Source organism: Musca domestica, unplaced genomic scaffold (genome assembly GCF_030504385.1).
Source record: "Musca domestica strain aabys unplaced genomic scaffold, Musca_domestica.polishedcontigs.V.1.1 8, whole genome shotgun sequence".
Classification (NCBI taxonomy): Eukaryota; Metazoa; Arthropoda; class Insecta; order Diptera; family Muscidae; genus Musca; species Musca domestica.
The window spans coordinates 19,533,161-19,550,906 of NW_026712409.1; the positions used below are offsets into that span (position 1 = coordinate 19,533,161).

At 34.8% G+C, this 17,746-nt stretch overlaps 1 protein-coding gene across 3 annotated transcripts in view; it reads left to right on the forward strand.

Moving 5' to 3' along the window:
• LOC101900239 (sestrin homolog) overlaps positions 1 to 17,746 on the forward strand; it is a 147,412-nt gene that overhangs the window by 54,313 nt on the left and 75,353 nt on the right. For all 3 annotated transcript variants that reach the window (XM_059130839.1, XM_059130840.1, XM_059130841.1), the window contains one exon: positions 5,606 to 6,868. In XM_059130839.1, the coding sequence (XP_058986822.1) occupies positions 6,818 to 6,868 (51 nt within the window). In that variant the 5' untranslated portion in view covers positions 5,606 to 6,817. The remainder of the gene's footprint in view (positions 1 to 5,605; positions 6,869 to 17,746) is intronic.

The window sequence follows — 17,746 nt, forward strand, 5'->3', positions numbered from 1 at the left end:
GTACGAGACACAAAACATTTATTCACATTTAAATGCTGGAGTACTCCAACGATAGCCACTTGTGGTTTTCCAGCCAAATCTGAAGAAATCAAACTATCACGCTTGAATTCCATCACAAATAATTTTTTTTTCTGGAAAATTCCGACCAAAATCCTTTTGTACGCTTGTAAACAATATAGTGAGCTGTCACTGGAATAATTTTAACAGCTGTCGGGCAAGTGGTTTAGAAATGACAGCAGTTGGTTGCAGTTTTTTTTATCTCACCCTGTATACCCCCTCTAGACATAATAATTATTCTTTGTGTTGCATGGTGTAATCAGAAATTTTCGAAATTTCAATATTTGCAATTATCGGAGAGATAATTGAGATTTTTTTTTTTGAAATATTTGTTAATGGACTTTCAAATCCATAAGAATTCAAACGTGAATTTTTATAGTATTTTCCCAAAATAAATTTGAGAAATATTTTTTGAAAATAATGTTTTGAGACCACTTTTAGGATGGGATTATTGGTTTCATAATCTTGATTTTTTTAAATTTAAAAAAAAAACTTACTAAGCTTTCAACCATAGGTCTAAGATTTTTTTTCACAGCCAAGTTGTCCATGGATCACAGAATTTTCAAGGTACGCAATTTTGAGGAATTTTTGTCCCTCCCAAAACCGCTACCGCACACATATTTGTTCAGAACCGCGAGTATTTGCAATTGTTTCCATTGTTTTTGTGATAGAGCTAATGATGGATGATCAATGCCCCATAAATTAACTCTTTGTGTTTGGTGCGTTTATCAGCTGCCAGAATCAAACAATAAATTGTATTATTTATTGTTTTTTTGCTATTGTTTTTGCTTTTGTTGCCTTAATAATTTATGTCATATTGACATATCGTAACACTTGGTAACAAACTTGCAATGGAAGAAGTAACCAACAAAAAAAAAAAAAAAAAAAAAAAAATCGATGAGAACAAAGCTTTCAAAATTTGCGCCCCCAACCTCTCCCCCTTTCTATTTGAAACGAAGTCTATGAAAAGCGATGATTTAATTCTTAATCAGTTACTAGTTGGTGTATGTAAATGTGTGTCTGTACATTGCTCACTTAGTTCGCCCCGCCTTATATGAACGTACATACATATACTCCCAATCAGAGAGGGTCAACCTCTCTTCATTGATAAAGTTTTGACTTGGCCTACAATAAATTAAAATTAGAACCTTTGTATGGCAGATTAGTTATTGTTGTTTTTCTACTTTTTCCATTGTCTGAAAAATTTGCAAAAAATTAAAAAAAAAAAATTAAAAAAAATGAAATAAAGGCCTATTTTTGTTTCAATATTTTTCTTTAATCAAAAGTTTTGTTGTATTTTTCAATGAAGAGAAGAAAAAAAATATATAAAAAAAAAACATCTAAAGCTAGGCGATTAAATGGCGGCAGTTGTTCATAGAAATGTTGTAAAGCAGTCGCAAAACAAAAAAACGCCATCTGGTTCTATGATTTTATAGCTGACAGCCAACCATCCAACCATTCGGCCATACCATCACAACCGACATCATCTCCTCTCATATTAATTTGTGTTCCGTTCTGATATACACACACATCCACACACCCATACTTATATGGGTCAATTGGTGATAACAATGGTCACTCACAATGGCAAAATATTGAAATGAATGCAGAACGAGAAAAAAATGAAAAAAATAAAAAAAATAAAATAAAAATTCTCCAAACAATGCCGCCACTTTTCTATGATAATTTGCAAAAAAATAAAAAAAAAAATAACTTACAAACAAAAAATAATAATAATAAAATTTTAAAATAGAATGCAGGAAGGATTTGATTCTTTCATTTTTAAACTAAAAAAGATAACTTTCTTTAATTGTAGTAATAATAATAAAATGAATTAAAAACAAGTAAAAAAGCAGTAAGTTCGGCCGGGCCGAACTTTTAATACCCTCCACCATTTGGTACAAATTTGGCAATTCCCAAAAAAAAAAAAACAAAAAATAAAAAATAAAATCCGTTAAAAATTCTGCTAAAATTTTAAAAATACCGAATGCTTATACGACGACGTGGACCTGCATAGGCAACTTTTGTCATAAGTTATTACAATATTTAAATGCGAAACTTGAAGAAAAATCAGTTTATAATGTAGCTAAAATCATCAAAATACCGAATATGTGGGGTACCGTTATATGGGGGCTATACGAAGACGTGGACCTGCACAGACAATTTTCTGGCATGGGCTGAAGTATCCAATACGAACTTCACATGCGAAATTTGAAATAATCCCGGTAAATAATGTCGCTAAAATCATCAAAATACAGAATATCGGAGGGGGGGGGGGGGGGGTACGGTATATGGGGGCTATACGAAGACGTGGACCTACATGGCCCATGCTGCAGTATCTATTACGAACTTCAAATACCAAATTTGGAACGATTCCGTTTAATAATGTCGCTAAAATCATCAAAATACCGAATATCGTGGGGTATTGTTATATGGGGGCTATACGAAGACGTGGACCTACATGGCTCATTTTTTGACTTAGGATGTAATATCCGTTACGAACATCAAATACCAAATTTGAATCGATTCCGGCAAACAATGTCGCTAAAATCATCAAAATACCGAATATCGGGGGGTACCATTATATGGGGGCTACACGAAGGCGTGGACCTGCACAGATAATTTTCTGTCTTAGGTTTTAGTATTTATTACGAACTTCAAATGCCAAATTTGAAACAATTCCGGTGAATAATGTCGGTAAAATCATCAAAATACCGAATATCGGGAGGTACCGTTATATGGGGGCTATATGAGAACTTGGACCTACATGGCCCATTTACGAACTTAACCTGCCTACTGGCAAAGTATACATGTGTGCAAAATTTTAGCCTTCTATCTCAATTTGTTCGAAAGATAGCGAGATTACAACAGACAGACAGACAGACAGACGGACAGACAGACGGACATGGCTAAATCGTCTTAGAATTTTACGCTGATCAAGAATATATATACTTTATTGGGTCTGACATGAGTATTTCGAGGAGTTACAAACGGAATGACAAAATTAATATACCCTCCATAGTATGGAGGAGGGTATAATAATTTAAAAAATATCAGTCGGATTTCGTTTATTTGAATATTTTTTTGACTTGCTATTGACCCTTGTGAGAGGTTATGAGAGATATACAAGGTAGATAAAAAACTGCAACAAAGTCAAACGCCATAATTTTTAGATTTTTTTTTAATTTTTATTCAATGAAAGCAAAAATGTCGGAAACAGCCTCAAATTTTAAAATAAGCTTAGATTTGTTCGAATTGCTCACCTTTGGCACGAATTATGGCCTTCAAACGGCCAATGAAACCGTCACACGCTGCCCGAATGTTGCTCGGCGGTATTTTCGTCCATTCCCGGCGAAGCCCTTGCTTGAGGTGATCGGCACTTTGTTATTTTTTAGTGCCTACCTTGCTTTTCAAAGTACTCCAGACACAATAGTACAACAGATTGGTATCCGGAGTTTTTGGTGGTCATTGTGTGCTGGAAATGAAGCGAGGAACCTCAATTTGTTACCACTCTTGGGTGGCGCATGCTGAGTGCGATGGTGCTGAGTCCTCTTGGAATGTCCAAGGTCTGCGGCCAAAATGTTTGGTTGCCCAAGGCTTTAATACACCCTCCAGATTATTTTCGCGATAATATTTGGCATTTATCCTGATGCCACGGTCGATTAATACGAGCGAAGAGCGACCACCGGCTGTTATGGCGACCCACCATCACCATGGCCGGCGCTTGAGTTCTGGTGGCCAACCGAAGTTGCATATTTTCAGCTGACCTCTTTGGCAAGTAAACACGATCATTTTGTTTGTTTAAAAACTGCTGTACGACGAATGTTTTCTCATAGGAGAATACCAAATTAGGCAGTTCACCACTTTCGGCCAAGCGAACCAACTCTTTAGCTCTTTTGAGTCTATTTTCTTTCTGTTGCGGTGTAAGTTCTTGCACTTTTTGGAATTTCAATGGCCTTACCCTGAGCTCATTTTTCAATGTTTGCCGAATAGAATATTGCGATGTGTTCAGCTCACGAGTTATTTTTTGGCCACTGCGGGTTAGATCAAGTCGCTGTTTTACTTTTCGAACCATTTCTGCCGTTTTCTTCCGTCCACCTCCTTGACGTCGGGCTATGCTACCAGTATCACGGTAACGAGCGATGGCACGAGACACAAAAGATTTACAAGAGGGTTCCGATTTATTTCATCTTCACACCAGATCTTTCTTTAGTAAAAATATTGGGATGTGTGAAATTTGAAGAGAATCGGATGCTTATTTCGAGTTTTATTAGAGTTACAATTATTCGAAAATTTCGACCCTTTGTGGGGGAGGTACCAGAAGGATTGTTCCGATGTATTTCATCTTCAGACCAGATCTTGTGCTCATAAAAATATTGACATGTGCGAAATTTAAAGACAAGTGGGTGCTTATTTCCCATTTTGTGAGAGTTACACTTATTCAAAAATGTTGACCCATTGTGTGGGAGGTACCAGAAGGGGTGGTCCGATGAATTCTATCTTCCCACAATATCTGTTGTTAACAATAATATTATGATGTGGGAAATTTGAAGAGAATCGGATGATTATTTCGCATTTTATGAGAGTTACAATTATTTTAAATTTTGACGCCTCTGTGGGGGAGGTACCGGAAAGAGTGGTCCGATGTATTTCATCTTAACACCAGATCTTGCATTCCTAAAATCTTAGGGATTTACCGAGTTTGAAAAGAATCGAATGATTATTTCACGTTGTTGAAACTTCTTGGTTTTTTAAAATTTTAACCCTCTGTGGGGGAGGTATCAGTAGAAGTGGTCCGTTCTATACGTTCTTTATTCCAGATCTTGTGCTAGTAGGAATATTGGGATGGGAGAAATTCGAAGACCAATCGAAGTCTTATTTCATACTTTATAAGACTTGTAATTATTAAAAATGTTGACCCTTTGTATGGGAGGTACCAAGGAAGGAGTGGGCCGATATGGTCCAATTTTGCACCTGACATACAAAATAGTAAAAATTGTAGGATTTGCAAAGTTTGCAAAAAATTGATTGACTATTTCTGGTTTTAGAAGGGAAATAATTTTCTGTCAAAATTTTGACGTTTTGTATAGGAGGTACCGGAAGGAGTGGTCCAATATTGCCCATCTCCGAATTCGATCTAAGTTTGGTAATTATTTTACGATCTACCAAGTTTGAACGAAGTCGCATACTCCCTTCGAAAATTATCGTGTTCGCCAGCCAAACAGGCAGTCGGATGGACGGACGAAAGGACACCCCTAGATCGACTCTAAATGGCCTGAAACGGCTAAAAAATTCCATATTTGTCAATTCTCTGATGGAGAAGGTATTTAATGACAAATTTGGTCATATTCCCCATGCCTATATTTCAAGACATTTTTTCGCTATTTTTGAGATTTTAAAAAGTTTTCAAGGTCTTGAAACCCTAATTTAAAATGGATATTGACAATATTTTTGAAATCAGAAAAATTTATATTAAAAATTTAAAATAAAAAAATATGAATTCTATTTTTTTAATTTCTATTTTTTTTCTTTATTTTCCCATTTCCAGGAAACTGAATTTACCCTAAAAAGGACCAGACCAAATCAAACATTGTGTTCATAATCTAAGCTCAAAACAAAAAACAAAACCAAAAAAACAAAACAAAAAAGTGAAAAGAAAGAGAAAAACATTTAACAAAATTCGAAATTCTGGAAAAAACGGGGAAAACTTCACTTCATACCTTTTTCCCCAACGCGGTGTGGCGTAGCTACCGAAGACAGAGACCCAACATTTTCACAGCACATCTGTGGTCCGAATACAAATGACAACAAGTACAACGCATAAACCTCCAAAGAAGAGATTTAACGTTCAACCCATCGTCAGCGAGAGCATCAACAGGGCCCTTTGTCCCAGGAAATTTGTGGCGAAGCAGAAAAGCTATACCTTTAAGCGTTTGAATCACGAACCAACAATAGCCCCGGTACCAGTGTCAACAACAACATCTATACGAATTATACAGCTACAACTACAACAACAATTGCTGCACAGTAACTACGCTGATAAGTGGCGATTTGCTAGTGTCCGTTTCGGCAGTCCTAGAAAAGGGCAGACAGTGAGGTGCCAAAAGTCATTGGTGGACAAGTGAGGCAGCCCCTTCTCACCTTAACTCCAAAGAGTTTCAATATTTAACAACAACAAAACTACTCTCCAGGGCAATAACATTTTGGATCACTTGAGTTTGTCCAAAGCCATAGTTAGTTGTTGTTGTTGCCGTTTTCTGCCGAAATACTCACGGTCACCAAGGTTGTTTGGCCATAAACTTATAACCAACCGGTTAAGGATTTGTTTTTTTAAAACCACCAAAGAGGTGATATCCACCCACAATCAGAGAGAGAGAGAGAGAGAGAGAGAGAGAGAGAGAGAGAGAGAGAGAGAGAAGAGAAGAACAGCAGAGCTAGAAAGAAAATCTCCCAACAAAGATTTGGATCACCTTCTTGGCTTTGCCTTTTTTTGAGGTCGCTTTTACCAGCCAAGTTTGTTGCTCTGTTGTTGGCCAGCGGTTTCTTTCTCCTGCCATTTCCAGTTGTAAACGTGTTTCTGTTTCTGGCCATATTCAATCCAACCGATATTGAGGTTTAATAACCAACTTTGTTGTTTGCGGTCGTTCGTTCCGTCGGTTGGTTGCCTTGTCAATCGTCGTTGCCGTTGCAGTTTTTGTTTTCGGTTTTGTTGCCGTTGTTGTTGTTTTTTTCTTTTACTGAAAACTGGATTTTCCATCAGATGTTCTCAATGGTTGATTGTTATGCAGATATGGGACAAATCGGACAAGATGTAAGTAAAAATGTTTGTATGTCTGTATGTAGATAACATTTATATTAAGGTGGGTGATTTTTTTTTTGGGAATTTGAGAAGTGATTTGTTTTAAGAATGAGATGTGAAGACCCAACAGAAATTTTTTGAAAATACTTTGTAAGGGGCCATAGGGGTCAGAAATGAGGATTTTTCAAAAGTATTTTTTCTGATCTATAAGGATTTCTAGGGAGTTTTGGATGGAGAAATATTCAATTTTCAAAGACTGTGATGAAAATGTAGATTTTTAGTCTAGATTATTTAAGGACACTCAAAACCAAAAAAATAATTGATTTTTTAAAGCATATTTAGAGTTAGATTTTGAAGATTTTTCCAGAATAAATTTGAAGGACATTTCTAGGTAAAAGCTGGATAATTTCAAACCTGATTTTTTGGAATAATCAGAAAAAATTATAGATATTTTTAGAATATTTTTAAAACACATCGGAAAAAATATTGTAGACTTTTAGGACGTTCAGGGAAAATACGTTTTTTATACCCTCAGACATATGGCTAGAGAGGGTATAAATCATTTGATACGGCCAAAACGTGTCTCATCGAAAGAACGGCTTTAGACCCTATGTCTCTTTGGACCAATCCCGTTTCAGGACATTTGGAATCGATCTAGTGATGTCCGTCCTTCCGTTTGTCTGACTGGCTAGTGCGATAATTCTCGAAGGGAATATCCAATTTGGTCCAAACATGGCATACATTCCTCAAACTTAGATCGAGTTCGGAGATGGGCGATATCGGTCCACTCCCTCTGTTACCTCACCCACAAAAGGTCGAAATTTTCAAAAAACATATATATATATATATATATATATATATATATATATATATATATATATATATATATATATATTACTGCACAGAAAGAGAAAGGATAATCCGATTTTGCTCTAACTTTGCAAATCCTAATATTTGCATCAGTGCTAGGTCAGGTGCGCAAATGGACAACATCGGTCTACTCCATCATGTGCCTCCCCCACAAAGAACCATATTTTTAATAATTACAACTCTTATAAAAGGTGATGTAAAAGTCCGATTTTTCCCTTTTTTTTCAAATTACACACATCACAATATTTTTATTAATCCAATGTCTGGGGTGAAGGTGGAATATATCGGTACACTTCTTCTGGTACCTCCCCCACAAAAGGGTCAACATTTTCAATATCCATGAAGCTCTAAAAACGCGAAACTCACATCCTTGGCATATCTCAATATTTCTGTCAACACAAAATCTGTTATAAAGATGATAGTGATCGGACCATTCCTCTTGGTACATCAACCACAAAGGGTAAAAGTTTTGAATAACAAAAACGATTATAAAATCCGAAAAAAGCATCCGGTTCTTTTCAGATTTAACACATCTCATGATTTCTGCTGATACAAGGTCTGCTGTAAAGATGGGATATATCGGTCGACTCTTTCTGGTACTTCCCCCACAAAGGGTCAAAATTTTCAATAACCATTAAGCTCATAAAACGCGCAATTAATATCAGATTCCATTCAGACTTGGCACATATAAATATTTCCATCAACACAAGATCTTGTATAAAGATGTTAGAGATCGGACCATTTCTTCTGGTACCTCCCCACAAGGGTTACAATTTTGAATAACAAAAACGATCACAAAACCAGACATAAGCATCCGGTTATCTTCAAATTTCACACATCTCAATATTTTTACGAACAAAAGATCCAGTGCGAAGAGAAAATACATCTGACCACTGCTTCTGGTACCTCCCCCACAAAGAGGTCAAAATTTTGAATAACCAAAATGCCCATAAAATGCGGAATAAGCATTCGATTGTCTTCAAATTTCACACATCCTAATATTTTTATTTAAAAAAAGATCTGGTGTGGACATGAAATATATCGGAATACTTTTTTTGGTACCTCCCACACGAAGGGGTCAAAATTTTGAACCAAAATGCCCAAAAAAAGAGAAATGAGCATCCGATTCCTTTCAAACTCGGTAAATGCCAATATTTCTCCCAACACAAGTTCTGGTGTGAAGAAGGAATCTATCGGACCACTGCTTCTGGTATCTTCTCCAATAACGGGTCAAAATATTTCAATAATTGTAACTCTTATAAAATTCGAAATAAGAATTTGGTTGTCTTTAAATTTCACACAACCCAATATTTTTATGAACACAAGATTTGGTGTGAAGATGGAAAATATCGGACGGCTTCTTCTAGTATCTCCCCCACAAAGGGGTCGATATTTTGAATGGTAATTTGTCAAGGACATTCAAGGAAAATATGAGTTAATTTTTGAGGATGTTTCTTAAGGAAGAAAGTGATGCCATTTAAAGGGAATACATTTTTAAGGATATTCATTGTCATTTTTTTAGGATCTATTTTCCAATAAATTCTTGGGAAAAAGAGATTTTTAAGTTCTATTTTTCAAGGATATTCAAGTACAGAAATCGGATTTTTTTATTTTAAGTTTGAACAAGAATTTGTTAAGATTAATTTTTGAGGACATTTTCATTTCATTCATTTCTCATTTTCATTCATTTCTCAATTGCATTCAGAGAGAAAATCTATGATTTCCAAAATTAAGAGTTCTAGGATATTTTATGAAAAAATTAAGATTTTCAAATTAATTTTTCAAAAACGTCCAAAAGGAAAAATTTGAGATAATTTCAGATTATTATTTTAAGGGCATTCATAGCTGAGACCTTTCAAAGATACTTAAATAGCGAACTCTATAATATTTTCATATTCACGGATAGTTTTAAAAGGATCATCAGGATTTTTATATTGGCATTTTTGCGGATATTTTTTGAAGATCATCAGGGGTCATGAAGGTGGATTTTTTGAGGATTGATTTAGGACATTAGAAGTTGGTTTTTTAAAGAATATTTTCATAGGATCACCAGAACATGAAGGATATTTTGGAAGGTCCATCAGAGTCATAATATTGGAATATTTTTCAAGGATATTCAGGAGCCATTATTTTTGAAGGATCATTAGTAGTCACAAACGTGACTTTATAAAAATATATTTTTCGAGGCCCATAAGGAGCAATAAACGTGGATTTTTAAAAAAGCTGGTTTTTTATTTGGTATTTTTCAAGGATCATCAGGTGTGATGCATATTAGTTTTTAAGGAAATTTTTGAAGAAGTTATAAACGTGGATTTTTGAAGGATATTTTCAAGGTTCATCTGGAGTGCTGAATACTGGTTTTTAAGGAAAAATTTCAAGGTGTCATAAACATGGATTTTTAAAGGACGTGTTTTAAGAATCATCAGGAGTTGTAACTTGGACTTTTAAAGAGTATTTTTAAGGATAAAAAATGGATATTTTCAAGAATTATCAGGAGTTTTAACATGAACTTTTAAAGAGAATTTTTCAAGGATAATCAGAAGTGTAAATGTAAATTTTAGAATATTTGTTTCAAAATTTTTAAGAACCATTGGGGTCATGCTAAGACTTCTTTTTAAGATTTATAAAGAGAAATTATTTTTTTGAGAACAATCGGAGTCGGATATGCAATCGATTTTTTCCAAGGATTTTTGAGAATCATTTTTTAAGAACCTACATTGGTCAGAATTTTGAATTTTTTAAAACTATTTTTCAAGGAAAATTAGATCAATAAACGTTTAATTTTTTTTTAAATAACTGCTTAAGGAGTTTTCTGAAAAATAAAAATTTACATATTTTTTTTTAGATAAAGAAATGTTATTCTATTTTTTTCTTTGAAATCAAAAAAGCAAATGATGTGTCGAACTTGTTTTCATTTTGTCCACAGATATCACAAAAAACACTTTAAGTAATTCATTTCTAAGCATAGCTGGCAGGCGCTTAATTAATTAAATGCAGGCACTCACTTGCATATGCATTATTTCGATTCTAAATTGTCGTAAATGAATGGTGGTAAAGCAGCAGGTTATGGGAGGTGCTGGTGCAGTTTTTATAGTTTCATTTTAAATATGGTGTTTTTTTTTTGAAGCTTACCAAGAATAATGTTGTCCTAGGTTTGGCGGTAATTTGGTCTAAAAATTATACCAAATATTTAAAAATGTCGTAAAGTTTTATTTTTTTCTCATTTTTTGTCGCTTGCTGTCAGTATCGTTAAAATTCTGGCGTTGAAATAAAGTTGTAAAATTTTTTTTATTTCAAAAAAAAAAAGAATCCTAAGTAGTATTTTTTTAATGGCGAACAGTGGTGGAAGTAAAAATATTTTATTATTTATTTTTTTTTTTTACAAAAAATAATTTCCTATTAGATTTTGTTACTTTAAGGACAGATATCAAAGACATAGAATTATAATAACAGGACAAGACAGATTAAAAATATGGCAACCCTGTGAAAATACCTCAATATAGTTAGCAATGTTAACTGATTTAAACCGCTAAGGCAATATGCAAATTTTTGGAAAGGTCTTTGAAATGCAATTTTGAAACTAAATTTTCGGATTTTTCAAACTTTTGTTTTTTCGTCTTTTCTGCAATTGTGGTTTTTATATAAACGTGTCCTTGCCATTAGCTGTTACTCTATGTATTGTAGACACAAACCATTTGCTCAAAATGCATTTTGTCTAGTCTTTAACATTTTAGGTCTTTGCTGATATTATCATGTGTGCGTCTGAAGGTAATAGGGAAATTAATAATAAGCACGTTATAAAGTATCGGTCGGTTTTGCCATCACTATGTATACCCTCAGCCAATGTTCGATAAGTTAAATATATTTTTGTTTGACCCTCTATAGAGTAGGTTCCGAAGGAATGGGCCAATATTGTCCACTTCGTATCGGGCCTAAATAAATATGATACAAATATTGCGATGTGTCAGATTTGGACTAAAGAATTGCTGACTTGTTTCGCAGGTTAGTACAGATAAATGTATTGTATTGAAAATTGTGACCAAAGGTTCGCAGAGATTTTCACAACAGATTTTTTGTTAGCAAAAATTTTGTTTTCGAAATCTTGAACCCCATGTGGGGAAGGTACCAGAAGAAATGGTCCGATCTCTATCATCTTTATAACAGATCTTATGTTATGGATATATTGAAACCTCCCCAAGTCTGAATGGAAACGGATGTTAATTTCGCGTTTTATGAGCTTCGTGGGTATTCAAAATTTTGACCATTTGTGGGGGAGGTATCAACAAATCATGTGTTAGTAGAAATAATGAATGTACAAAATGTGAAGAAAACCTGATGCTTATTTCGGATTTTATAATCGTTTTGGTTATTCAAAATTTTGATCCTTTGTGGGTGAGGTAACAGAAGAAATGGTCCGATGTCTATCATCTTTATAACAGATCTTGTATTTATGAAAATATTGACATGTACCAATCCTGAAGGCATTCGAATGTTAATTTCGTGTTTCATGAGCTTCGTGGATTTTAAAAATGTTGACCCCTTGTTGCGGAGGTGCCAGGAGGTGTCGACCAATATATCCCATGTTCACAGCAGATCTTGTGTTAATAGAATGTTTGAAATATGAAGAGAAACAGATGCTTATTTCGGATTTTATAATCGTTTTGGTTATTCAAAACTTTAACCCTTTGTGGGTGAGGTACCGGAAGGAATGGTCCGATCTCTACCACCTTTATAGCAGATCTTGCTTTGATAGAAATATTGAGATGTGCCAAGGGTGAATGGAATCGGATGTTAATTTAGCGTTTTATGAGCTTCATGGATATGCAAAATGTTGGCCCTTTGTGGGGGAGTTACTTGATGGAGTGGACCGAAGTTGTCCATTTTCTCACCTGACTTAGTACTGACGCAAATTTTAGGATATGCAAAGTTGGAGCAGAATCGGATTATCTTTTCTCTTTCTGTGCAGAAAATATTTTTTTGCAAATTTCGACGATTTGTGGGGGAGGTACCAGAAGGAGTGGACCGATATATTTCATCTTCACACCAGACCTTGGGTTAATAAAAACATTGTGATATGCAGAATTTGAATCGGACACTAACATAACGTTTTGTAAGAGTTGTAATTATGCAAAATTTTGAGCCTTTGTGGTGGAATTACTTGATAGAGTGGACCGATTTTGTCCATATTTTCGCCTGACCCAGCACTGCTACAAATATTAGAATTTGCAAAGTTGTAGCAACATCGGATTATCCTTTCTCTTTCTCTGCAGTAAAATAATTTTTCCGAATTTTGACCATTTGTTGTGGAGGTACCAGAAGGAGTGGACCAATATTGCCCATCTCCGAACTCTATCTAAGTTTTATAATAATATTACGATGTAGCAAGTTTGGATTAAATCGGAGTTATCGTGCGCACCAGAGAGCCAGCCAGACAGACGGACGGACATCGCTAGATCGACCCCAAATATCTTGAAACGGATTTGGACCTGGGATATTAAACTGCTATTTCGATGAGGCACTTTTTGGCCGTATCAAGTGATATATATCCTCTGTGGCCATATGGCTGAGGCTATAATTATCCTGATGCCTTGAAAAAAATGGTCTTACATCCTCAAAAAAAAAAAAAAAAAACACATTAAAAATCTAAGATTATAGCTCTAAACCTCCACGGTTTCAAAATCACATATTCATTGATGGATCTAAACTTGTATCCTCTCCCTGAAATGCTCGAAAGTTTTGAAATTCTATGTGATCAACATTTGTGGTAATTTTTTTTGGGGGGAGTACATTTTTGTTCTCTTGCCCCACTGTGCACCCACAGTGTTTAAAGTACAACAGCAACAACAATACCACACAAAAAAGCAACATCACTTTGTTACTAATTGAAATTATTTTGCGTTCTAGAAATTTGAAACATTTACGAGCGCCGCTTGGCTGGCGGACTGTTGTTGTTGCTGCTGCTGTTGTTTTGAAATTGGATGAAAAAATGTTGTCGTCCTCAAGTCAACTGAAACATGCTTTTTTACGAGGCTTCTTGTCGTAAACCTAGAATGGGGAAGTCAGATAATGGGCTATTGTTGAAATTAGTATTATTTGGATGCGGATGACAGGCCTAAAGAAGGCAGCTATGAATATAACAGTCTCTATAGTTAAACTTATGGAGGGCTTCTATAGATTCATAATTTTCTATGAACTACAATTCATAGAAACCGATAAAAAAGGCGTACAGATCAGGGCGAAAAAACAGTGCACAGGATTTCTAAAGAGAGAGAGAGAACGTTAACCATCTACAGCAGCCTTGCTCACAATAATATTCTATTAGCAGAGGTGAGGGAGTCTCTTGCCCTACCATATCAATGGTAAATGAAATTCAATCGAGAATACGTGTGCGTTAGTTATACTTTTTCGTTCGATGCTGCTCATAGTTGATCTACAGACCTTATCGAAAGGAAAAATTCTAGAGCTGCCAAGCTTCCTACTGAATTTCATGATATTTATGGATATCAGAATTACTACAATTCCTTCATAGAGAATAATAGATGTTATATTGGTCTTCGAAATAAAGGTTTTATACCGTAGGTCTCTTTGACCAAATCCGTTTCACGATATTTGGAGTCGATCTAGCGATGTCCGTTCGACCGCCCGCCTGTCTGGCTGGTGCACAAGATAACTCTCGAAGGGAGTATCAGATTTGGTCCAAACTTGGTACTTTGTAATTTTATTGTCAAACTTAGATCGAGTTCGCAGGTGGACAATACCGGTCCGCACCTTCTGGTACATCCGCCACAAAAGTTCAAAATTTTCAAAAAAAAAAAAAAAAAAAAAAAAATTCCTTCACCAAAAGAGAAAGGTTAATCCGATTTTGCTTCAACTTTGCAAATCCTAACATTTGAAATATCGACCCAATCCATAATGTACCTCCCTCACAGAGGGTCAACATTTTTAATAATTGTAACTCTTAAAAAATGTAATGTAAGGGTCCGATTGACTTCAAATTACACACATCACAATATTTTTATTAACCCAAGGTCTGGTGTGAAGATGGAATATATCGGACCACTACTTCTGGGGCTTCCCTCACCAAAGCGTCAACATTATGAATAATTATGAAGCTCTCAAAACACGAAATTACCATCCGATTTCATTCGGACTTGGCACATCTTAATATTTCTACCAACACAAGTTCTGTAATAAATATGGTACAGATCGGATCATTTTTTTATGGTACCTCCCCTACAAAAGGTCTAAATTTTGAATACGCAAAACGATCATTGAATCCGAAATAAGCCTGCGATTCTTTTCATATTTCACACATCCTATTATTTCTACTAACACAAGATCTGCTGTGAAGATGGGATATATCGGTCCATTCCCTCTGTTACCTCCCCCACGAAGGGTCAAAGTTTTAAATAACCAAAACGATTATAAAATCCGAAATTAGCATCCAGGTTTCTTCAGATTTCACACATCCCATTATTTCTACTTACAAAAGATCTGCTGTGAAGATGAAATATATCGGTTCATTCTCTCTGGTACCTCCCCCCCCAAAGGGTCAAAATTTTGAAAGTTCATAAAACGCGAAATTAAAATCCGATTCCATTCGGATTTGGCACATCTCAATATTTCTATCAACACAAGATATGCTATAAAGGTGGTAGAGATCGACACATTTCTTCTGATGCCTCCCCCACATAGGGCTAAAAAAACACTCAGGGAAAGCGAAATAAGCATCCAACTCTCTTCAAATTTCACACATACAAACATTTTTTCTAATGCAAGATTTGTTATGAAGATGATATATATCTGCGAATCCCTTCTGGTACCTCATAACTCTGCCATATCTTGCGAAACAACTCAGCGATTCTTTACAACTTGTTATATCTAAATATTTCTCCTAACCAGAAACCTGAGACGAATATGGAATTTATGATTTCGCATAAAATTGGATGTAAATGTCCTATTTTCTTGTAATTTTTCCCATACCAATATTTTTAATCTGTATTAGATGAAGTGAAAAATGGAATACTTCGGTCGACTATATCTGGTTCCTTCCGCACATTTCAACGATTTCTAAAAATTATCACAGATTTTATATAAAGTCGTCACTTTAGCAGTCGATAAAGTCCAAACCTGGCACGTCACAATATTTATATCATATTTATGTAGGTCCGATACGAAATGGTTAATATTGACCCATTTCTTCGGAACCCACTCCATGGAGGGCCAACAATTTGAATAATCATAACAGAACTGAAAGCATTTTTAAATATTCGAACACTGACTGAGGGTATACATCTGTTCGCGAAACCGACTGATACTTTTTAACTTGTTGTGTTATATGTTTCCAGCCACCTTTTAATAACCATCACTCACATTGTCCGCTTTCTTTAATTAAATGTCTGCTAAAATTTCCATTTTCATTGCCCGGCATAAAGGAGATCGTAAAATTAATAGAGAAAATTAAGCACTGATCATAAAATTTCAAAAATGTACTAATTTTTATTGTTTGCAATGAAAATGTTTTTATTTCTCGCATCGCTGAGAATTGTTTTCGCAGCCAAATGGATGGGAAGTAATAAAAAAATTCTGAAAATATTTATATCTACATATTCTGCACATACATTTATGAAAGAGAGAATCAAAATAATTTATAATAATTTTATGATACACATACCTACATGGATGGGAAACATAGTCATTGAACAGTCGATGCGATCGACGATTGTGCATATTGATTTGCTATTGTTGTCCCAGGTCATAGTTCTCAAGGTCAAGTGAAGGTCTTGAAAAATATTTATGAAATCGGGGTTTCATAAAAAAGTTAAAGAAACCTTACAAAAAAAAATTCTTCAAAAATACCCACCAGATAATCCTTGAAAAAAATGTCCTGATATCTTGAAAAATTGTTCCTTAAAAAATTAAGTGCAAACAGTTCGAATGCTCTTTGAACTCAATAGGTAAAAATCCATGGTAAAAGAGTAGTGAGGCCAGAATCTTGAAATTTTGAAGGTTTCGTAACGGGATCCCTGTTGGTGGTTGGTTTGTGATAAAGAGGTAATTTTGGAAAGGACACTGCACGAAAAGTTCTAAACAGTACCATATTTGGTACAATTTGGTTTTGGGTGAAGAGTAAGAGTTCGAACTCTGAAATTTGGTATTAGAATCGCTGTTCATATGTAGTCTGGAACAGATGGCGGTGGTTTCAGAATTGTGTACACTAAGTGCACGAAAAGTACTAAAAGATGCTAAATTTGGTATTGAGTGAAGAGATAAGGCTGGAATCCTTAAATTGAATAGTGAGGTCTGAATTCGGAAATGTGTACAATAATTGTATGAAAAGTACTAAATAGTACGAAATTTTATATTGGATAAGGAAATAAAGCTGAAATCCTTAAATTTGAGAAAATAAGGTGATTTTGGAAATGTGTACTATTTTTGTACGAAAAGTACTAAATAGTTCAAAATTTGGTATTGGGTGAAGGGATGGAGAAAAACTTTGAAATTTGATATTTAGATTACTGTTGGTACCTGTGTTTAAGATTTGGTGGTTGTTTTGTTTTTTGTTGTTTATTTTTGTTTTTGTTCGAAATGTACTAAATGGTACTAAATTTGGTATTAGGTGAAGGTATAGACCTGGTATCCTAAAATTTGATATTAAGGTCTCTGTTGGTATTAGAAATTGAGATATAAAAGAGGTTTTGGAAATGTGTACCATCATTGTACGAAAAGTACTAAATAGTACAAAATTTGGTTTTACGTGATAAAATTCTGAAATTTGATATCTTAATTACTGATTGTATCTGTGTTTGGAAATGTGTCTAATATTTGTAGAAAAGTACTAAATTTGGTAATGGATGAAAGGATAGGGCTGGAATCCTCAAAATTAATATTGAGGTCTCTGCTGGTATCTGCGATTGAGATATGGAAATGGGTTTGGAAATGTGAACTATCAAATTTCTAAATAGTACTTAATTTTGTACTGGGCGAAGGGATAGAGCTGTAATCCTAAAATTTGATGTG